At 38.5% G+C, this 23,259-nt stretch overlaps 1 protein-coding gene across 3 annotated transcripts in view; it reads left to right on the top strand.

Annotated features, from left to right (window-relative positions):
- Nucleotides 1-22,654, top strand: part of LOC111146649 (epithelial splicing regulatory protein 1) — a 54,307-nt gene extending 31,653 nt beyond the window's left edge. Inside the window, exons 13-15 of one of the 3 annotated variants that reach the window (XM_022502288.1) lie at nt 764-932; nt 13,601-13,751; nt 22,513-22,654. In XM_022502288.1, coding sequence (XP_022357996.1) covers nt 764-932; nt 13,601-13,751; nt 22,513-22,533 — 341 coding nt within the window. In that variant the 3' untranslated portion in view covers nt 22,534-22,654. Of the gene's footprint in view, nt 1-763; nt 933-13,600; nt 13,752-18,389; nt 18,492-22,512 lie in introns of those variants that run through there. The other 2 variants (XM_022502286.1, XM_022502287.1) reach the window with 2 other exon arrangements.
- The last annotated feature ends 605 nt before the right edge of the window (nt 22,655-23,259 follow it).

The following is a 23,259-nucleotide window of genomic DNA, read 5'->3' as shown; positions in this document are numbered from 1 at the left end:
TTTGGCTTTTGTTTCTCAGAACAGGTCCAAAGATGGAGCTAAGCTTCAGAGCCCATCTTCTAGGGTTCATTTAGGTGGAAATAATGCAGAGTTAATCTACTCTTAGGTCAGTTCACTCTGGCACCCATCTATGCTTTGGCATAGAACTCGTGAAATCATTTTTATCCTTACCATTTTCATCTTACATTGTACTACAGAGTAGATAACAAGGTGAAAGAGAAGCATAGCTCTCAAAAAAGCAACAAACCACCCAGCTTTTAGTGTGAAGTTATACTAAATGTCAGTCCTGTGTTTCTTTCCTCAAAGGGTTAGTTTATGGTAACTGGCACTTAGGAGTAGAAAACAAAAAAACACATGTCACAAAAATGTTTTTTTCCCCAATTTCTAGGTCTTCAGGTTTTGAGATTATATTTAGGTGTTAATCTATATAATCAAAGGAAGTTGCTTGGAAATTTTAATCAAATATCATATGGAAGATTAGGATTCAATGATTGATCAATCGAAAATTCACCAAAAAATTACCCACTATTAAAAAAAATTGTCTTCAAACTTTTAAGATTACATTTGAGAAATTTCACATTGTTACAAAAATTTCAGAAAATACTAATTATAGACAATAAAGAGAAGTTGTTTGGGATGATAAAGAACTGGTGTCTTTTTAAAATGTATGTATGTGTGGAGCTGTGACGTCATGACTTGAGAGCTAGCAAAAATTGTCCTTTGGGAACAGTATATCTCAAAGTCTCTCTCTTTGCTTATTTAGGCCTGTCTCCTCCCTCCTACACATTTCCAGCTCCTGCAGCAGTAATTCCTACCGAAGCTGCCATTTATCAGCCCTCTGTGCTTTTGAATCCACGAGCACTGCAGCCCACTACAGCCTACTACCCAGCGGGCACTCAGCTCTTCATGAACTACACTGCGTACTATCCCAGGTAAGGCTCTGATGGAAGTGGAAATGAGGAACAGAAACAAAGGACTCCTTTGATAGGCAGTACCTGAGCTCACAAAAGAATACTGTCTGCCACTGAAGATTCGGATGGCAATCTTGCTTCTGTCCTACCTCTCTGACCAAGAAGGCTGTTTCAGGACCAAAATAAGTTTGTTTTTTAACCATATCTGGACAGCAGAATCTCTTAGGTTACATATGTATACAACTTTCTTTTTTTCCTTCTCCTGTCACAGGGCCATAAGTAGGCATCGTAACAGCGTAGCAATATCCTGTGAACAGATTATAAAACAGGAAAATCCATAAGAGCCATTATAGTCTAAAAGTTGCATCAATTCACATGTTTACCCATAATAAATACTGTTTTAAATTTTATAGAACTTCCATGCTTCCCCCCCAAATCAGTTCTAACATGTCCAAGATGAGATTATTCAGTACTTTGTTAGAATCAACATATTTTCAATCTGATTTATTCTTTCTGGTTGTGCTCAATCCTGGAAAGCAATAGGTATGATGGAGAGAAAGCTGTTGGTCTGAAAGTTGGGAGACCTGAGATTTACTCTGAGCTCGTAGTCTAACTGGGACAAGTCACTTAACCTTTCTGGTTCTTACAAAATGAGGAGATTGGCCAAATTTTTGGAAGTCCCTTCTAGGTCTGATTGCTTATAATTCTAACTTGGATGTAGAATGCCCTCATTTTCAAATTTGCTTTTCAAAAAGATCTGTTTAGCCAGTGACTGGTTCATTATTAAAATAAAAACTTACTTTATTTTGTTAAAATTCAAACTTTATTAAGATGCATTTTTATTAAAACACAATTTTACTTTGGTGCAAGCAGTATTGCTCAAAATTTTAAAAATTACACCAGGCCTTATTTTTCCTACCCCAACTATTTTGACTACATGTTTTGAGTACATCCACCAATATGCAAGTGAGGTTTTTTGATGAGTAATCTGGAAGTAATCTATCCAGTCACCACAGTTACTATATCACATTGTAGCTTTTTTTCCCCCCCTCCATCTAGTTTTCTAGAAGGGAGCAGAAACTGTAAAATCTCAGTAGTAGTGAAGCTTGAGGCCTCTGTTAATTACATTTGTTACTTTGTTACATATTTTTAAAACATTCATAAATGCTGTTGTACATATTCTTTATTCTCCTGGGGAAGAATAGGGAGAAGGCCGTAGTAATCGTCAGTTGGCCATATTTTGAAGGTTTGTAAAGGCTCAGAAGCATGAATCATTTTTCATGTTGAGCACTCTGTCAAGCATCTGGACCAGTCCCAGTCTGTCACCTACTCTGGACCCTGTGACAGTCACTTGCTACTTGTGGGCTCTGGTTTAAGAAAGATCTTTGATTACCCTTGTTATACCTCAGGATGTCAGGAGTGAAATGCATTGATCCTCTGGGTGCCTGGTGCTGTTTTTCCAATCAAGAATACATTTTCTGAATATCCAACTCCATCGCTGCCTTGTAATATAGACCCTATGAAAAGAAGGAATCCCTTGGGGGTTCCTGGGTGGCTCAGCAGGTTAAAGCCTCTGCCTTAGGCTCAGGTCATGATCCCAGGACTCTGGGATTGAGCCCCTCATCGGGTTCTCTTTTGGGAGCCTGCTTCCCCCCCTCTCTCTGCCTACCTCTCTGCCTACTTGTGATCTCTGTCTGTCAAATAAATAAAATCTTAAAAAAAAAAAAAAAAGAAATGAAAAGAAAAAAGAAGGAATCCCTTAGAAATAGCCAGCTAACATGGTAAGATGTGAATTCCAGTCTTAAAGCCCCAAAGTCAAGAGGAACTAACATTTATGGTTTAACAGCTCCTATCATTTTGGGCCCTTGGCTATAGGTTAATATTTTCTAGTAGTCTTAAAGTTTTTAAGGTCATCATTGTTCCATTTAAGAGTATAGAAGTATAGTGAAGGGTGGCTGAGTGGCTCAGTCATTAGGCATCTGCCTTTCTCTCAGGTCATGGGGATTAAGCCCCACATCTGGCTACTTGCCTGGGTAGCCTGCTTCTCCCTCTCCCACTCCCCTTCTTGTGTTCCCTCTCTCGCTGTGTCTCTGTCAAGTAAATAAATTGGGGGAAAAAAAGTATAATGAGTAAAAGCAGATTCCCATTTTATACACCTCTAAGTCTAGAAGCAGTCGCTATTACTGGTTTGGTAATAAAGACATACATGTGTACTTCTGAATAATGTGGCATACTTAACATGTACTGCTCACTTGTCCCTTTTGTTTTGTGTGGGGTTTTTTTTTTTTTCATCAACATCTTCCCTAAGGAATATATATTCACCTCATTCTTGTAACTTCCACATGATGTCACAAGGGTGAAAACACATCAGAATTTAACAATTCCTTTATTTTTAGACCTCTAATTTTAAAAAAAAGTTTTTCTCTACTAAACAAAGCTCATACTGATCTTTAAGTACTTATATTTCTGTGGACAATTTCACAGAAAGGGATTTTTAAAAAATACTTATTTTTAGAGAGTACAAGTAGGGGGAGGGAGATGCAGAGTCCCCGCTGAGTATGGAGCCCAATGTGGCACTCAGTCTCATGACCCTGAGATCATGACCTGACCCGGAATCCAGAGTCAGGTTGCTTAGCCGACAGAGCCACCCAGGTGCCCCAGAAATGAAAATTGTAATTGGAGGTTATGTGTATTAAAATTAATACTTTCAAATAACCCCTAACATATTTCATTATTTTAATTGACATTTCCCTAATTGTAGTAAGATTATCCACACAAAGTGTTTAAACACGGGAATGTCTTATACTGCAAAATCTAGAATAATTTAAAAACAAATTCCAAACTGTAAAATAGCAGAATACCACTAATTTTCTAACCTGACCTGACTAAAAGGCATTTGAGGCTATTGAAAAATTCCTGTATAAGTTTTCAAGTATATTTTGACCATATTCCCTCAAAATGGGGAAGACTTAAGAGAGTGTCTGTGAGGCAAAAAAGGATATTAATCAGACACTCTAGAGTTTTTGTCTCTTTTAAGATTAAAGGATTTAAAATTCCCTCCTTTTTAATGAAATATGTCAGTTTAACTTGAGATTAATTCAGTGTGTTCTTTAAGAGGTTAAAATGCTAATGTATTTTGCAGATTTATTTTTTGAAAGATTTTATTTATTTGATAAAGAGCAAGAGCACCAGTAGGGGGGGAGGGGCCAAGGGAAAGGGAGACAGACTCCCTGCTGAATGCAGAGCCCTAGGATGCAGGTCTCCATCCCAGGACCCTGAGATAGATCATAAGCTGAGCTGAATGCTGCCACTTAACTGACCCAGCCACCCAGGTGTCCCTATTTTGCAGGGTTTTTTTTTATTTTGTTTTGTTTTTTAGATTTACTTATTTATTGGACAGAGAGAGTGAGAGAGCACAAGCAGGGGGAGCAGCAGAGGGAGAAGGAGAAGCAGGCGCCCCAGCGAACAGGGAACCCAATGTGTGGTTCCATCCTAGGACTCTGAGATCATGACCTGAGCTGAAGGCCGGTGCTTAACCATCTGAGCCACCCAGGCACCCCCCCCCCTTTTTTTAAAGCATGTCACCTCGAAAAGAAGTGATTAACTTTTTTAAAAATATTTTATTTATTTATTTATTTATTTTTTTAAAGTAATCTCTATCCCCAGCATGGGGCTTAATAAACCCACCACCCTGAGGTCAAGAGTCACATGCGCTACTGACTGAGCCAGCCAGGCACCCCAGTTTTAACTGTTTTTAACTTCCAGTTTAAATGAGCAAATGTGAGATCTATTGGGAATACGATTCATAAAACATAGACTCTTCCTAGTATAGAGTGGCTGACAGAATGCATGTGTGACCCTGTGCTAAGTCAGTGACATCAGAGGTCTTCTTCAGCTGGAGGGCATTTGTCCTTATTTTATCTCTAATTTGGTCTATTTAAAAATTTGAAGATAAACTCTCCAGTGGCTACTGCTCTGAGATACGACATCTTTTATCGTAAGGATTTGGGTTACTTGAGGAACATTTAAGGAGAAAACGTGAACCATTTATTTTATTTTTTGAACCATTTATTATTAAAGGAGTTTTTAGCAGCCAAAATGTGTGGCTGTGACAATAACATTTTGAAGAGTAAGTGAAATAAAAGCATATGTGGTTTCATTTTCTGCTTATGGACTTTCTTCTCCCTTTTGGAAGACAGTTTGAGTTACCCAATATCCTAGCGCTTAGCCTAGGATACAAAGGAATTAGAAGGGCAGATACATTTATGCCCATCCTGCTTATCGCTGAGAACTCCATTTTATCTATCACACCTTTTCTCTTCAAAAGGAGAGTCCTACCTCTTATCCTCCCCTTTCATTTTTCCTAGAAAAGTATATTCTCCTTTGCACCAAACCTGTGGCATAGGTAAAACACGTTGATTTTTCAGTTCTGTGCCATCCAATTTAAGGAAAGCCAGATTCACATACATGTGTTTCTATGCATCACCTTACCTTTGGTAGGACACTAAATAAGTAATATACCACCTTGAATCAAGAAAGAGGGCAAGGGATATTTTATTCATGAGTGTGCTTCGTTTCCGTTCATTATTCAATCAGCTTATTCTACCTAGGCAATGAATATGTATATGTAGTAATATTGAGGCATTCTGCACTGTTTGGTTTGTTGTATAGCATTACTGTATTCTATTTTGAAATTCTTCACATTTGAACCAAAAAAATACCAACCCTCTGAGAGATGCCTATATTTTATATTTTCAGTGCCTAGCTTTTGAGTTAAGTATAATTTCATTCCTGTGCAATTGTAACATATAGTGGGGAGAGATCTCCTATACACTTCACCAGGTTTCTCCCAATAGTAACATTGGGCAGCCAGTTTACTTTCTAATTTATTTGGTGAAAGTTTTCCAAAAGACTAGGAAAAAAGATAAAATGTATCTTTAGTATGGGGTTATATTTTTCTTGGTTATTAAAATAATTTTTTTATAACTTAAATATTTAGTGCTACAAATACAAGCTATAATTCAGCATACAACGAAGTGATACCAGAATACTGTAGTAATAGAGTATCAAGCAATGTTGTAATAATGGAGAAGCATCAGATAATTTTTGTTGGTGGGAATGATTATAACTAAAGTTTTTCAGTTTGGATGATAGTTCTAAATCACATAAGCAAGAGCTGCTGTGGGCAGTTAACTCTACTGTCCGTGACAATTCAGTATAGCTTTCAGAGAAATAAAGCCAAAGTAGTAATCAACTAGGCTGAAGACTTCATTCATAATGAGCAGTTCAGGGATTTAAAGTGCAAATGTGCTTAACAATCTCTTTAGCATGGCAGAAAATTATAGTGTGGTGAACATCAAGGAAAAATAACCATTCAAAACACCTGATACAATTTGTTCTGATTTGTAAATTTGTTTTTCTAAGAATTTTTTCTTAAAAAATTTGTATCCTGTTACTTTCAAGCATAGCATTAAGAAAACTCTATTATAGAAATTTTCAAAGTCAAGAGATCATCTTCTCCCTACTTCTGACAATATTATTTCATCTGTTTCAGTTTACCCTGCTATACTCCTATCCTGGAATTTTTAAAAAAATATGTTTTCTTTGGGGTACCTGGGTGGCTCAGTGGGTTAAGTCTCTGCCTTCAGCTCAGGTCATGGTCTCAGGGTCCTGGGATCGAGCCCCGCATCGGGCTCTCTGCTCAGCAGGGAGCCTGCTTCCCTTCCTCTCTCTCTGCTTGCCTCTCTCTCTACTTGTGATCTCTCTGTCAAATAAATAAACAAAATATTAAAAAATATATATTTTTTTCTTTTAAGTAGGTTGCATACTCTACCCACTGAGCTATCCAGCCACATACCCCAACCTTCCCCGCCGCCCCCGCCCCCCAAACATTTTCTAGTAGAAAACCTAGAGGTCATTTCTTTCACCTGCTACTATTTGTGTGCCAAATATAACTTTAAGCACCTTATTCTCAAAACACTACTGACTGTAAAGCAGGAGAATTTAGTAAAACACATATGTCAGTGTTGATAAAATAACCCTGTTTTTACCTTTGTTGCCTTAAGCATTTCCTTGGTATATGTTTGAGAGATTACACTGAAGGAGGCCTAAAGGAAGAATTGACATTTGTCTATGAATTTTAACGTTTTAGGTTAGTGACTTATTTTGACTTTCCTTATGAGTTCTTTTATTTATTTAAATATTTAATTTTTAAGTAATCTCTATACCACCATGGGGCTCAAACTCAAAACCCTGAATCAGGGGTCACATGCTCTACTGACAGATGTCCCTCAGCAAGTCACCCCTCAAATTTTTTTCTTCTGGGGTGCCTAGGTGGGTCAATCATTAAGTATCTACCTTCAGCTCAGGTCATGATCCCAGAGTCCTGGGATGCAGCCCCCAGTTGGACTCCTGCTCTGTGAGGAACCCACTTCTGCCCCTCCCTCTGCCCCTTTCCCCTCCACAACCCGTCCCACCCCCCAGTCACCCTGTACTTTCTCTTGCACACACACTCTCTCAAAAACTTAAAAAAAAAAATAAAAGTTTTTCTTCTAAACATGTAAGAGGATCAGTTATGTTGTTATTTTGTGCTTTCAATTAAGCAACAAGATTACTTTCAAAATAGTTTCTAAGGGCACCTGAGTGGCTTAGTTTGTTAAGCACTGACTCTTGATTTCAGGGTCATGTGTTCATGCCCCATGTTGAGCCCCCTGAGCTTAGGGAAAAAAACTGCTTTAGAAAAAAAAAAAATTCGGGGCACCTAGGTGGCTCAGTGGTTAAGCCTCTGCCTTTGGCGCAGGTCATGATCTCAGGGTTCTGGGATCGAGCCTCGCATCGGGCTCTCTGCTCAGCAGGGAGCCTGCTTCCCCTTCTCCCTCTGCCTGCCTCTTTGCCCACTTGTGATCTCTGTCTGTCAAATAAATAAAATCTTTTAAAAAATTTTATTTATTGGGGCGCCTGGGTGGCTCAGTGGGTTGAGCCGCTGCCTTCGGCTCAGGTCGTGATCCCAGGTCCTGGGTTCAAGCCCCGCATCGGGCTTTCTGCTCAGCAGGGAGCCTGCTTCCTCCTCTCTCTCTGCCTGCCTCTCTGCCTGCTTGTGATTTCTCTCTGTCAAATAAATAAATAAAATCTTAAAAAAAAAATTTTTTTTATTTATTAATTTGACAGAGAGAGATCACAAGTAGGCAGAGCAGCCGGTAGGGGGCAGGGGGAAGCAGGCTCCCTGCTATGAAGAGAGCCTGATGCGAGGCTCGATCCCAGAACCCTGAGATCATGACCTGCGCCGAAAGGCCAAAGGCAGAGGCTTAACCCACTGAGCCACCCAGGTGCCCCAATAAATAAATCTTTTAAAAAAAGTTCCTACATGAAAATTGACTCCAGCCTTTACACTTAACTGGGATTCAAACAGTGTTTTTCCAGTCACTTTCCAAACACATAGTCTTTGTAACACTATGGTGTTATGAATGTTAATACAAACAGTCTGCAATAATTTTGCAAGGCAGTGTTTCCTAAGTTAATGTGTTGTAACTCATCAGAGGGGAGAATGTAGTTCTCTAATCTTTTCACCTAACCTATTTCTTTAGCTTAGATAATACTTTGATTCTCTTTCCCAGAGAAATATGGTAAGTTTTCAAATTATGAATATTGTCACACTACGACTACCTCTGTGTTGAATGTCATTGATAACATTAATTAGTATTACCAATGTTTAGTAGTTTGTAATTAATACATGAAGGAAGTATATTACAAGGCATGTTTTCAATAATGTGTCTAATGAGTGGTCTGATATGGTAGGCACCTTGGCCCCCAGTATTATCGTATATCTTTCTTTGTTCGGCAAATTTTTTTTTTTTTTTTTTTTTTTTTTTTCTTAAAGAATGAGAGTGAGAGAGAGAGTTGGGCTGGGGAGGGGCATAGAGAGAATCCCAAGAAGGCTCTCTGTCCAGCTTGGAGCGTGAGGGTCTCTTGACTCTGAGATCATGACCTCAGCTGAAGCCAAGAGTCACACTCACTCAGCTGACTGAGCCACCAGGTGCCTCTTGAAGATTTTATTTTTAAGCAATCTCTATACCCAGCATGGGGCTGGAATCCACAACCCAGAGACCAAGAGTCACATGTTCTACTGACTGAGCAAGCTAGGCACCCCTCCATTTTACATTTCTAACCAACAATGAGATAGAAGTCTAAATTCATTCTTTTGGCATTTGTACATTATCCCAGCATTATTTATGGAAAAGATAACAGGCATACCTTGTTTTATTGTGCTTTGCTTTACTGCACTTTGTAGATACTGGGTTTTTTGGGGGTTTTTTGGGTTTTTGTTTGTTTCAAATCGAAGGTTTATGACAATCCTGCACCATCTTTTTCACAGCGTTTACTTCATTTTTTTTTTTTAAGATTTTATTTATTTATTTGACAGATCATGAGTAGGCAGAGAGGCAGGAAGAGAGAGAAGGAGAAGCAGACTCCCTGCTGAGCAGAAAGCTGGATGCGGGGCTTGATCCCAGGATCCTGAGACCATGACCTGAGCCAAAGGCAGAGGCCTAACTCACTGAGCCACTCAGACGCCCCCATTTACTCCTTTTCTCTCTCACATTTGGGCAATTTTTGAAATATTTCATAGTTTTTTATTTTGTTATGATCCGTGATCAGTAATTATAACTAGCTGAAAGTTTAAGTGGCACTTAGCATTTTTAACGTAAAATATTTTTAAGGTGTATCCACTGTGTTTTTGGGCCTACAGCTTTTGCTCACTTAGGAGATTACAGTATAGTCTAAATAAATGCTGTATGTGCACTGGGAAACCAGAAACTTCATTGGATTTGCTGTATTGTGTTACTCACTTTATTGCAGTGGTCTGGAAATCCACAACATCTCCAAGGTTTGCTTTTGTATTCTTTCTTCATCGAATTGTCTCAGAATCCTTGTCAAAACTCAAATGAACCATAAATGTTAGGGTTTATTTCTGGCTACTCAGTTCTGTTCCACTGATCATTACCAATCTTTATGGAAGTACCACACTATCTTGATTACTGTAGTGTTTTGTTTTTTTTTTTAAGATTTTATTTATTTATTTGACAGAGATCACAAGTAGAGAGGCAGGCAGGGGGTAGGGAGGTGGGGAGAAGCAGTCTCCCCGCTGAGCTGAGAGCCTGATGTGGGGCTTGTCCCAGGACCCTGGGATCATGACCTGAGGCTAACCCACTGAGCCACCCAGGTGCCCCGATTACTATAGTTTTATAGTAAGTTTTAAATTTAGCGGGCGCCTGGGTGGCTCAGTGGGTTGGGCCGCTGCCTTCGGCTCAGGTCGTAATCTCAGGGTCCTGGGATAGAGTCCCGCATCGGGCTCTCTGCTCAGCGGGGAGCCTGCTTCCCTCTCTCTCTCTCTGCCTGCCTCTCTGCCTACTTGTGATCTCTCTTTGTCAAATAAATAAATAAAATCTTTAAAAAAAAAATAATAAATTTAGCAAGTGTAACTCTTTGTTCTTATTCAAGGGAGTGTGGCTCTTCTGAGTCCTTTGCATTTCCTTGTACGTTTTAGGTTTAGGTTTTTGATTCTTGTAACAAACCAGTTGGAATTTTGATACTATTGAATTGAATCTTTAGGTGAATTTAGACATATTGTCATTTTAACAATATTAAGTCTTCTCTTTATGAACGTGGGCTGTCCTTCCTTGTATTTAGACTATCTTTTATTTTTGAGCAATGTCTTAACTCTCAGCGTACAGATCTAGCTATTTCTATGTTTCTTTCTAAGTGGGTTTTTTTTTTTGATGCTGTTGTAAATGGAATTACTTTTTTTTTTTTTAAGATTTTATTTATTTATTTGACAGATAGAGATCACAAGTAGGCAGAGTGGCAGGCAGAGAGAGAGGAAGGGAAGCAGGCTCCCTGCTGAGCAGAGAGCCCTAAGGTGGGCTCGATCCCAGGACTCTGGGATCATGACCTGAGCTGAAGGCAGAGGCTTTAACCCACTGAGCCACCCAGGCGCCCCGGAATTACTTTCTTAATGTCATATTTGTATTTTCACTGTAGTGTATAAAAATGAAATTGATCTATTTTATGTATGGATCTTATAAATTATACTTAACTGGGGATGCCTGGGTGGCTCAGTCGGCTAAGCGTCTGCCTTTGGCTCAGGTTATGATCCCAGAGACCTGGGATCGAGCCCCGCATCAGGCTTCTTACCCAGTGGAAAGCCTGCTTCTCTCTCTGCCTTTGCCTGCCACTCTGCCTCCTTGCGTTCTCTCCTTCTCTCTGACAAATGAATAAATAAAATATTTTAAAAAAAAATTATACTTAACTGGTTTTTTGATTTTAGCTTTTTTTTTTTAGTAATTTATTTTCTACTTAGAGGTTTACCTTTTCTATATCTTGTCACTTTTATTTTATAAATTATTTTTGTTGATTCCTATTTCAATAATCTGAAAGACTTTGGCATTTAGGTTTAGAAAATTCTTATTCTTGTGTCCTGTCAGGTAGATACACAATTGTTTAATTTTCCTTAAGATGCCTTGTGTATAGCAGGAATCCTGGTACAAAAAACAAGGATATGATTCCACGTTTAGGCTTCATGAGAATAGGTGCTACCTTATAGATGCCGAACATAATTGTCACTTAAAACCTTACATTTCCAGTTGGTAACTTTTATTTTTCTGTTTTGTCTTGTTTGTATTTTGAATGTACTAGACACCTAGATTTAATTTATAAGAGATCTTTAGCTGAAGGACTAGAATGTGCCAGGACAGAATCATGGTAGTAAGCTCTATACTGTGGAAACAATCTGAAGCTCATAGTCAGTATGGAAACCTAACACAGATACACAGAGAAAGCTTGGTGGTCCTTGAGAATTAGAGTGAGTATCTATCAGGCATTTGACATGAGCAAAATATGGTCTCTGAATGATGAATGGTGGCTGAAACATCTGGGTGGTTCTGGTTTGGTGAAGAACTAACTGGTTGTATGAACTTTGGGAAATTATTCAACTCTTAGTTTCTGTTTCTACCTCTGTAAAAATGAGGTGTGTCTGAGTGATGACTAAATTTCTCCTCAGGTGTAAAATTCAGCATTACCTTGGACTCTGCTCTCCTAGTTGCACATAGATTGACTGTTAGTCTCTAAATAGGTTCTAATCATACAGAGTAGTAAAAATCTCGTGTGTGACTCTACTATGCAAACAAGTTGAGGATTCCTGCTTTATACGCACCTAAAAGGTTAAGGGCAGCTTGATGTCAAGTAATATTTTCAGGCTCTGATATTTTAAAAATGATGAAATGGAATGATGGTTATGGAAATAACATAAATTACTTCATTTTGTGATTTATGGAGTAATTTGGTATGTTGTATCATTGAACTGAAGAACAATTCTGTGAAACTAAAAAGGTGCTATTTTGCCCATTTTGTAAATGATGAAATTGAAGTTCCGAGAAACTAAGTGACTTATGCAAAGTTACTGTGCTAATTAAAAAAAAAAAGGGGGGGGGAACCTGGAACTGTTTGCACATCTGGCGCCATTCCCATTAACCCATCAGTTAGGATTATATAGGATAAATAATTTCAAAGATTTTTAGTCCCTTCTGTTATGTGTTTACTGGTCTTTGAAATCAGATAATTATCTAGATTTATAAGATTTAATAATCTATAACTGTGGGGTCTTTATTCCTCTTTAAGCTAATAAGGTCCTTAAAAAATTTCCACCTATGGGGGCGCCTGGGTGGCTCAGTGGGTTAAGCCGCTGCCTTCGGCTCAGGTCATGATCTCAGGGTCCTGGGATTGAGCCCCGCATCGGGCTCTCTGCTCAGCAGGGAGCCTGCTTCTTCCTCCCTCTCTGCCTGCTTGTGATCTCTGTCAAATAAATGAATAAAATTAAAAAAAAAAAAATTTCCACCTATGTATTTTCAAGTATGAGTATCTGGCCACTAATTGTGATAGAAAACCAACTGGGTGGGAGACAGGGTGAAACTAATTTCACAATATGGTAATCACTTGAGCTGCCACATGAAGAATGATTATGTATTCACTTGGCTTTCTCCTTGGAGGTAATTGCTGCAGATAAACAAGAGGACACAACCATCAATTTTCCCCTTGTGTTAATGGTGATTGATTTAAATTTGTTATGTGTGCCTTCCAGTTTATCCACTTCAATACCTTTTTTTTTTTTTTTCTAGTCAGGTTGGAAGAACTAACTCATGAGTGCTATGGTACTTTGTGTTTTGTGCTGTTCAGTTGCTTGTACATATGGGTAGAACAGTGTATTCTTTGGAGCAATAACTTTGGATATATTTGGTCACTGTGGCTGTGGTTCCTAGAAGTCCTTTGAATTTCATGCCTTACTATGCTGGCAACTAGCCAGTTAATCATCAGCGAGCTGGGCTTTGGAAGTGGTGCTTTGTGGTTGTGTGACTATGAAGCTTTAATTCTCTCCTGACTGTCCCTTTAAGAATCTCAGACCTGGATCTCTGGGGAAGTCTTGCATTTAACTCTATATTAATTGTTCTACTTTTCAACTTTTGGCTTTCCTGGAAGTGTGGGACAGATCAGCTATGGTGTTCTTCCCTGTCTTGGGAGAGATGAGTGAGAATTCTAAGATCATCTTAAGAAAGTCAGTTTCCTTAAATAACTAATGTTTTTAGAGTAAATATTGGACATTGTCTATTCCTGTTGGTTCACTGTGCTTTCTCTCCCTTTAGCCCCCCAGGTTCGCCCAATAGTCTTGGCTACTTCCCTACAGCTGCTAATCTTAGCGGTGTCCCTCCACATCCTGGCACGGTGGTCAGAATGCAGGGCCTGGCCTACAATACTGGAGTTAAGGAAATTCTTAACTTCTTCCAAGGTTACCAGGTCAGTAGCTTGAAGAAGAAAAATACACAGTGCCCTTATTACTTAAGTTGATTTTCTTGAAAAATGCAGCAGCCAGGAAAGAAGCAGATTCTCGGAACCTCGTGTGTATGTGTGCTGATAGATTTGCTTACAGAGGCAAAAAGAACCCGAGGCAAAGTCAGAGGGACTAGTTATATGAGTGCTCACTTCAGACTCACCCCTTTGACAAGATGAGGGCTTTTCCGTGCTGTTCTAATTGTCTCAACATAGTCTGTTGGTGCTCTTTTTGAAAATTGGGCTCCTTTGGGAAAGCTCTTTAGACCACACAGCATTGTGGGTCTTTCATGTAGAATAGGGTTGGCTGCTGAGGAGTTTTCCTCAAATTCTTGATGAACAAGAAAAAAAAAAGTTCTTAAACATGAAGTTGAGTGTCTTAAAAGTGGTTAGAGGCCTCTCTGCCTAACCTGGAAAAAAACAAAGGAGACTCAAGGAATCTTTAGAGGCTAACTTATTAAAATGAGCTGTAGGATAATTAGCTTTTTATGAAATGATCTGCTGTAATTCTTGTAAAAAGAATATTCAGTCTTCCTGGATTTTTCTACCACTGTTGATGTCCATCAGTTGTCTTCTGACTTAAGCTGAAAAATGACACGTTTCTCAATAAGAGCTCTTTAGCAGGAAGCAAAGTCTCCTCAATGCCATCACATCTGAGCAACCTTTCCTTCCACAAATGATATAAGTACCTAGAACCCAAATTCCTTTCCTGCGTTGTCTAAAAATCAATATCCTGAAGCTGTTTTATTGCATCAATAGCAAAAATTATCTTTCTTCTTGGAGCTGAGCTTTGCTTGATTCTCCAGAGTTGAAAAGCGTTTATAGACATAATTGTCAAATCTTAAAATAGGCCTTGAACGTTTACGGTACAGTGTTGTACAGGTTGTGCCTACAGAGGCTGTTTCGCTCTTAGAATGGGTTTACAAGCTTGGCATCCATGAATCATGGAGGATTGTGGAGCTCAGCTAAAATAATCTACGTGGAGATACCACAAACCCACCAAGTTACTCTAATGGTCTTAAGAGCTTTTAATATAGAATATTTTCTGACAAATGAAGAAAATCTAATGAAGGTTGGACAGAGTTGTTTTTTATTACTGCCTGGTTTAATACATTCTTACTAGAGGTAAGATATTTTTCAGAAATCAGTGAGTCTTCCCCCATTATCTATGGGAAAAACATTTTTTTTTTTTAACTTTATTTTCTTTTTTCAGTGTTCCAAGATTCATTGTTTATGTACCATACCCAGTCCTCCATGCAACATATGCCCACCTTAATACCCACCACCAGGCTCACCCAACCCCCCCATCACCCTCCCCTCCAAAACCCTCAGTTTGTTTCTCAGAGTCCACAGTTTGTCATGCTTCATCTCACCCTTATGGGAGAAACAGTCTGAGACCCCCAGTGGATGCCTGAAATTGCAGATAGTATCAAACCCTATATATGCTTTTTTTTTTTCTTATTCCTGCGTGCCTATGTTAATTTATAGGTTAGGCACAGTGAGACATTAACAACAATAATAAAGTACAACTGTAATGAAAGAGATGTAAATGTGGTCATTCTCTCCCTAAATATCTTACTGTACTGCCCTCACCCTTGTTGTGATGAGATGGTGTGAGAAGACAAAATGCCTGTGTGGTGAGAGGAAGTGAGGGGAAAGACTTAGAGATAGTGATGTCGCATTAGGACCCTCTGCTTCCCGTGGAGGGTAACTGAAACTCCTGGTAAGGGGGACTATTGGAGATGCTTTGCTTCTTTCCTAAGCTATTATACTACCTATTGGGAGCTCTTGCAGGGCTAAACAAAGTTACTTTCTAAACTTCATAGTGAGATTCGTGAGGTTATGAAAGGAATAGAGACTTTCAGTGAAAGCTATTGAAGAAATTATTTAATGTGACCAAGATAAACATTGGAGTTTTTATTTTTCTCCCAATGTTCCCCAGTTCTAGAAAGCTACAAGCAAAGTGTCAGGTTTTAGGGGTCAGCTGAATTAGTTTAATTTTTTGTTTTGACTAATCAACTTTTCACCTTCACACTGAATAGAATTAAGTGGTCATATACAGAGAAACTGGTTATGACATGAAGCAAAATTGCTCTTTTTTTTTTCCTTTAAGATTTTATTTGAGAGAGAGAGGCAGAGAACACAAGCAGAGGGAGCTGCAGGCAGGAGAAGCAGGCTCCCTACTAAGAAGCCTGATGCAGGACTTAATCCCAGAACCCTGGGATCATGACCTGAGCCAAAGTCAGACATTCATCCTACTGAGCCACTTAGGGGTCCCAAGCAAATTTGCTCTTATTATGAAGAGTTCTATGGCTGACTTTTGTAGGTATTTATTCTACCAGTAACAAATAAAAGCAGTTATTTCTAGATTGATAGCTAAAAGATTGACCTGCTTCAGAGTTGAGATCAGATAAGTTTGTAGTAGTTTATTTTCTGTTAGCTTCTTGAGAATCATTAAAGGTTAGAGTTACCTGATATAATCAGAAGTAAGAAGATTGTGCAAATTACTTCATCTCAAGGCATTTGGCCTTCACTGCTGAAGTGCTTGAAGTTTATGAAGTAGATCAATGAATTAGGATTATGTAGGAACCTGGGACGCTTGGCTGGCTCAGTTGGGAGACCATGCAACTCTTGATCTCAGAGTGTGAGTTCAAGCCTCATGTTGGGCCTAAAGCTTATACTTAAAGATTACATAGGAACCTCACTTATCCAATTGAGTATATCAGATTATTCCAGTGTCTTCAGTAATTTTAGCTTTAAGGCAGTAACATGCATGCATCCGAAATCTTTTGTATCTCTCTTCCATAAGGGCTCATGTTTTCTGGCTTTGAGAGTCCATATCATCTTTTTCCCTGCGGACCCCGTACTCCATTTTTTTGATAATAAGCCACTTACAGGATTTCAGATTGTTTAAGTATAGCTTTACCATAAGACAAAATCAGTGAAGGATGATTAAAAACTGTGAATTCTGTGTTTGTCTTTATTTATGGTGTATTTCTTGCTATTTTTTATTTAATGGGAGGTTTTCATTTATTTTTCTGATTATTTATGATTATTATATGGTTATGTAATATAGTCATAATTAAGCAAATACGTGGTAATAATTGGTTGAGCGAAGGAAATCGCTTGATAGTTTCTGATTCTGCCTTTAAAAAATGTCGAGGTAATAATGGCCCGTGTCATTTTCTATAAACATTATATTTAAATATTATTTTTAGATGTATGTTTCTCCTACCATTAGGAAAATTCCTTCTACTTCAATTTAATTTTTCTATACTTCATACTTGGAGAGGGGGTGTGAAGCCAGAAAGGGCAAGGACTTACAAAAAGGGAAGAATTCTTGTGGATAAAACACAATGCAGGAAATGTTTTCTGCTATCAATCTTTAATTTGTAGGGGCACCTGGCTGGTTTAGTTGGAAGAGCACATGACTCTTGATCTTTGGGTCATGAGTTTGAGTCCCACATAGGGTATAGAGATTAAAAAATATACATAAGAAAAATTCAGTAATTTTACAAAGTTAAAGTGCCTGGGTTGGGTCCATTTTGATGAATGAGATTAATAGAATGAGAACTGATTATATGAAGATAAGCTACCATGAAAATATTTGGTCAGGAGAATGTCCTGGTTGTGAAAATAAACCCATATCTAGGGGCACCTGGGTGGCTCAGTGGGTTAAGCCCCTGCCTTCGGGTCAGGTCATGATCTCAGGGTCCTGGGATCGAGTCCCACATCGGGCTTTCAGCTCAGCGTGGAGCCTGCGGGGAGCCTCTCCCTCTCTCTCTGCCTGCCTCTCTGCCCACTTGTGATCTCTGTCAAATAAATAAATAAAACCTTTTAGAAAATTTAATAAAAATAAATAAAAATAAACCCATATCTATATTTTAGTTGATGGGCCTCTTATTCTGGACTCTGGTATTCTTACATAATTCCTTTAACTGTATTTGCTCTGTGCTTTACCCTTTACTGTTAAAGGCTTTGCAGTTTCCATAGTGCTAGTTTTTGTTTCCTCTAAAAATACTGGCTTTAATCAGTATCTCTTTGGGCCTCTCATGGCTGATATTTTTACTTGTCCACCTGAAGAATTAGGCTGATCTTCCAAGTAACAGCTAATATTTAAAGTTCACAGAGTTGTTTGCAGACGCTGGGCTTATTGTACAGTACCTTGCAAATAGTTGATACTCAACTCCTTTGTATCTAGTCGCACCTGTGGTATCATGGAAACTGTACCATTAGCAAGATCTGAAAGGTTTGGTGTTGACTGTGTCACAGTCTTCTTTTCTTCTCCCTGTGTTCAATTAAACTTCCTTCCTAAGGAAGGAAGGAAGGAAGGAAGGAAGGAAATTTCCTAAAAAGGAAGTTTTAAACTGCTTAAAAAAAAAAAAAAAAAAAAAGGAAGTTTTATGGTATTTAGACATATTAAATAGGATGTAGTAACTTGAGATTTGTGGTTATGTATGTGGCTTATACCAAGAGTTTTAACTTGTTTCCTCCAGTCTAAATAGAGTGTAATACTGTTGGTAGATCTAGTCAGTTGAAATACTAATAATCCATAGTGGCAGTTTGTCCATCTTTTGATCCTGTTTGTTCTAACTTGCATTTTAGTATGCAGCCGATGATGGACTTGTACACACAAATGACCAGGCCAGGACTCTACCCAAAGAATGGGTTTGTATTTAAGGGCCCCAGCAGTTAGACCATCCTCAGAAAAGAAGGTAAGGCACTATGATGTGAAAGCTTAATCATAAAGGGCCAAAACGAATAAAGATCAAGAATTCGAAAGTGTTTCTTATGAGCTGGGTGAGAGATTTCCCCTTTTCTTCGGTGTGATTGTAGGAGGGTCAGAAATCCTGGAAGAAATGGGAGACTGGAATTCAGTGTGTCATTCAAAAAGACAGTATCTAAGCAACATTTATGGATAATAGTTGTATGTTATTTTGGGCTAAGGGAAAACTTTTCCATTTGGAAATCCGTTTGCTGTATTTTGTGTGGAATGCAGGTTGGGTATGCTTTTTTTTTGGTTTTGCTTTAACTGCAGTAAAAGTCACATAACAGAATCCATCGTTTTTAAGTCTACAATTCAGTGGCATTTAGTGTATTCACAACATGTGCAACCATCTCTATCTAGTTCCAAAACCTCTTAATCACCCCAGAAGGAAACCTCATGCCCTTTAAGCAGTATCTCCTTATTTTCCTTCCCCATTGACCCTGGCAACCAGTATGCTTCCCGTCTGCATGCATTTGCCTATACTGGATATTTCATATGAATGGGATCCTACAACATGTGACTCTTTTGTGTCTGGCTGCTTTTCACTTCACATGTCTTTGAAGTTCATCCTTGATGTGGCATGTCTCAGTACTTTGTTCCTGTTTGTGGCTGAGCTACCCCATTGTATGGATATACCACATCTGTTGATTTCTCTACTGATAGACGTTTGGGTTATTTCTACCTCTTGCTATTTATATAGTGCTGATATGAATATTTATGAGTACCTGTTTTTAATTCTCTTCGGCATGTTTCTAGGAGTGGAATCACTGAGTCCTATGGTAATTCTGTTGAGCTGGGTGCACTTTTTTCCATTTCCTTTTTTTTTTTTTTTTTAATGGTGGTAACTAATACATATACATAACATAAAATATTTTTAGGTGTACAGTTTAGTGGCATTAAATACATTCACATGATTATGTAACTATTACCACCATCTAGCTTCATCTTCTCTAACTGGGTCTCCCCATTTCTCCCTTCCCTCAGCCCCTGGCAACTACCTTTCTACTTCCTGTTTCTCCGCATTTGACTGTTTTCAGTACCTCATAAATAACACAATGTTTGTCTCTCATAATTAGCTTATTTCTGTTAACATAATGTTTTTAAGTTTCATTGTCTAAGTCTGGAGGGAAGGAACCCTGATAGTTTAGTTTTTTAATTGATAACCTTTTCTTAAAGGATATTGACTTTCTTTGCGAGACTGAAGAGAATATATTTTGGGGACATGGTCAGGAATTGGTGTGGCTTAATTTCTTCATTTTTTTATTATTGAGTTTGCTGAAATTGGTTTTCCTGGCATACTATCTTCAGATTTTGTTACCATTTTTATGGCTGAGGAGCCTATGGGCCTTAACCATATGGATTCTAAATTGGAAAATATGGTTACCAATAGTATGCTGTTGTCCTTGAAAAATGACAGTTGGGTTCTTAGCTCTCCTTCTGAAGTTTTAGAAACCTCAGTTTTGGGGTGGCGTGGAGGTGATGATTCTCTGCCATTTTCTGTGAGGTTTCAAGATCTCTTGGGTACCAAAGAGTATCATGCCCAGATACTTTGCAGTGGGAAGTGGGGTGTTTTCTAGTTTAGTTCACAATGATGGGAGACATTAATCTAACTTTATGATACTCTTTTTGGTCCATACTTTGTAATTTGAAATGTTCTTTGTTCAACCTCTAAATGCTGTTTATGAACTTAATAAAGATCTATATAGAAAAAGGAACATATTAAATTAGAAATGAAACTTTTTGCTATTACATTAGAAATATCCTAAATTGACTATAGCCACTACTCAGCTTTGATTCTATCTTATGCTTGGAGTCAGGATAGAATAGCAAATCAGTTACTCTGTCAAAACCCAGATTTTTGCATTTTATTATAATATCAGATTAATATGCTTTTTATATTGAGTTTTTTTTTTTAAGTCACGTGGAGTTACTGTGTGAAACACTTGGCCTAAGTTATAAGATATTTAATGATCTCAGCAACCCTGGGATATAAGGATCACAAAAGTATTATTTGCTCATTTTAGAGATTTTGGAACATATAGACAGGTACAAAGAAGTCTCTAGTAATTCCACCCTCCAGAAATAACCACAACGAATGTCTCCTTTCAGCTTCTTTTGTGTATGCCCTCATGCAGTTTGGACCTAGTTTCTTTTCCCCTTAACCTTATAGTGTGACTATATATTGTTTTCAGCTCATCTATATTACTAGTCGGATTTATCAAACCAGTCATCTCTTACACCTGTAGATGACCTTATGCTGTTTAAGCATTTTATACCTCCAATGCCATGTGAGTCTTCTCACAGCACTGTGGGGCATCGGGGTGGGTGTCCCCACGGCTCCATCTGACAGATAAGAAAACGAAACCCAGGAAGCTGGGTAATTTTCAGAGTCCTACAGCTTATGACCAGGCTGAACAAAAGATTCATCACTTCTAGTTTCAATCTTCATACTCTTTTCCATTGAGCAAATAAGAGCATGGCAGAGTAAGTACTTGTAGTAGGCTGAATGGTGGTCCGAAATATGTGTCCCAATCCCTGGAACCAGTGACTATTACCTTACCTGGCCAAAAATGTAAATTAAGGATCTTGAGGGAAGGAGTTTATCCTGGATTATCTGGGTGGGCCCTTAGAGCAGTTACAAAAGAGGCAGAAGGAGAGGGGCGGTACAGGCATGGAGGCATAGACTGGAATGATGCCAACATAAGCCAAGGAGCACCTGCAGCCATCAGGAGCTGGAAGAGGCAAAGAGTGTTCCCAAGAGCCTCTGGAGAATGTGCATCCTGGATGATAACCTTGATTTCTGACTTGTGGCTGCTAGAATTGTGAGAGAATAAGTTTCTGTTGTTTTAAGCCACCAAATTATAATTTTATCTCATATGGTTGTAATTTTTTTTCAAATTGTCGTAATTTTTTTTTAAAGATTTTATTTACTTATTTGTCAGAGAGAGAGCACAAGCTGAGGGAAAGGCAGATAGAGAAGCAAGCTCCATACTGAGCAAGGAGCCCGAAGCAGGACTTGATCCCAGGAACGTGGGACCATGACCTGAGCCAAAAGCAGATATTTAACCAACTGAGCCACCCAGGCATCCCGTAGTCATTTTTTAAGTTTTATTTATTTATTTAAGAGAGAGAGAGAGAGAGAGAGAGAGAGAGAAAGCGCTCTGCATAAGCAAGGGAAGCGGGAGAGGGAGAATCTCAAGCAGACTTCCCACTGAGCATGGAGCTCAAGTATGGTGTATAAGTGAAATTAAGTGAAATAGCATAGTAGAACCAATCTGTGTTCAAATTTTGGACCTGCTTATTACTGGTTTAATTGCTCTATGCCTCCATTTCCCCATCTGTATAATGGGGATAACATGGTAATCTTACAGGATGGTTGTGTGGATAAATGAATTAATCCACATCAAGGTTGTTCATCAACTAGTCACTGACATGTAGGGTTCATGTTTCCTATAATGTCATGCCTCATTGCTTCTTACTCGGATATTTTTGCTTCACCTTATTTGAAATTTCTTATGTTAGAATTTAATTTTTAAAAATTGTCTTCATGGTTTTAACAATGGTATTGAGCCTCTAATATCAGAAGAATGCTGTGGTAACTTGGGAACCCAGACTAAGGAATGTCAGTGTGCTTATTGGCATTGTAAAACGGACTCTCCACAAGGGAGCTGAGTGAAGTGTGGAGGTGACAGCACGCACATGATCATGCATCATAATACACAGGGCAGGGAGTTGTGGAAATGCCAGTTACCACAGAAACTTCATTTGCAGCATTGTATTCCCTGAAAACTTGTCATGTAAAAGCCAGCTATGTTTGTGTAAAATAAAAATTTGGACTACCTTAAGGCTTTTTTTAAATTTAAGACCTTGTGTCATTCAAAATAATTTCTTTATAGCTGCCAATAATTGAAAAATTTGGAGACTATAATATTTCCTTTCATTGTTTTTTGTTTGTTTCAGTGTTTAAAAGATGTATGGTGATCCTGAAGCCGTCAGATATGACAACTTCTAGCAACTTCAGGGGAAGTTTGTCTACGCTCAGGCTGCAGTATTTTCAGCAAACATGATTGGACAGTGGGCTTTTGCCCAATCATTTGGTAGAGTAAAAAAAAACTTGAGCCAGTGAAGCCAAATCCTTATAGCAAGCAGCACGCCTGGCTCCTTGCTGATTGCAAATAGGCATTTAAAATGTGAATTTGAAATCAGGTGACTCCATTACTTCCAGCTAATGTGGCATCGTAGGTGTTTCCTAAGTTTTAAGTCTTGGACAAAAAATACTAGTGTCTACCATCTCCATCAGGAACTGTGTTATGGAAGCTGTTTCTATTTTTCATTCTCTTTCTCCATGTCTTCTGCACAAGTGTGCCCTCTTACTAATTCAAGAATAAGGTCTTGGAATCCTTAAGTCTTACTGTTAAACCAATGCAACTGCCTTTTTAAACACCTTGGGATAAATCAGAAGACCTCTTGTACCCACCACCAAACACTCCTAGCTTCAAAGTTTCACCTTTTTTTCTCAGCAGGTACCAGTTGTAAATAAGAATGAACTAGGGGCCAAAATGCGAAACCAAAAATGAAGCAGCTATCTGTAGTTAGTAATTTCTAGTTTAAACTGTAACTGAACATTGTGGCTTCATATGTATTATTTTATATTGTACTTTGCCCATTACTGATGGTTTGGACTTTAATAAGAGAAATTCCATAGTT

Source organism: Enhydra lutris, unplaced genomic scaffold (genome assembly GCF_002288905.1).
Source record: "Enhydra lutris kenyoni isolate GAN:26980312 unplaced genomic scaffold, ASM228890v2 scaffoldscaffold14, whole genome shotgun sequence".
NCBI classification, from domain to species: Eukaryota; Metazoa; Chordata; class Mammalia; order Carnivora; family Mustelidae; genus Enhydra; species Enhydra lutris.
Note: the sequence above shows the minus strand (reverse complement) of the source record. Positions and strands in the feature narration are given on the sequence as shown.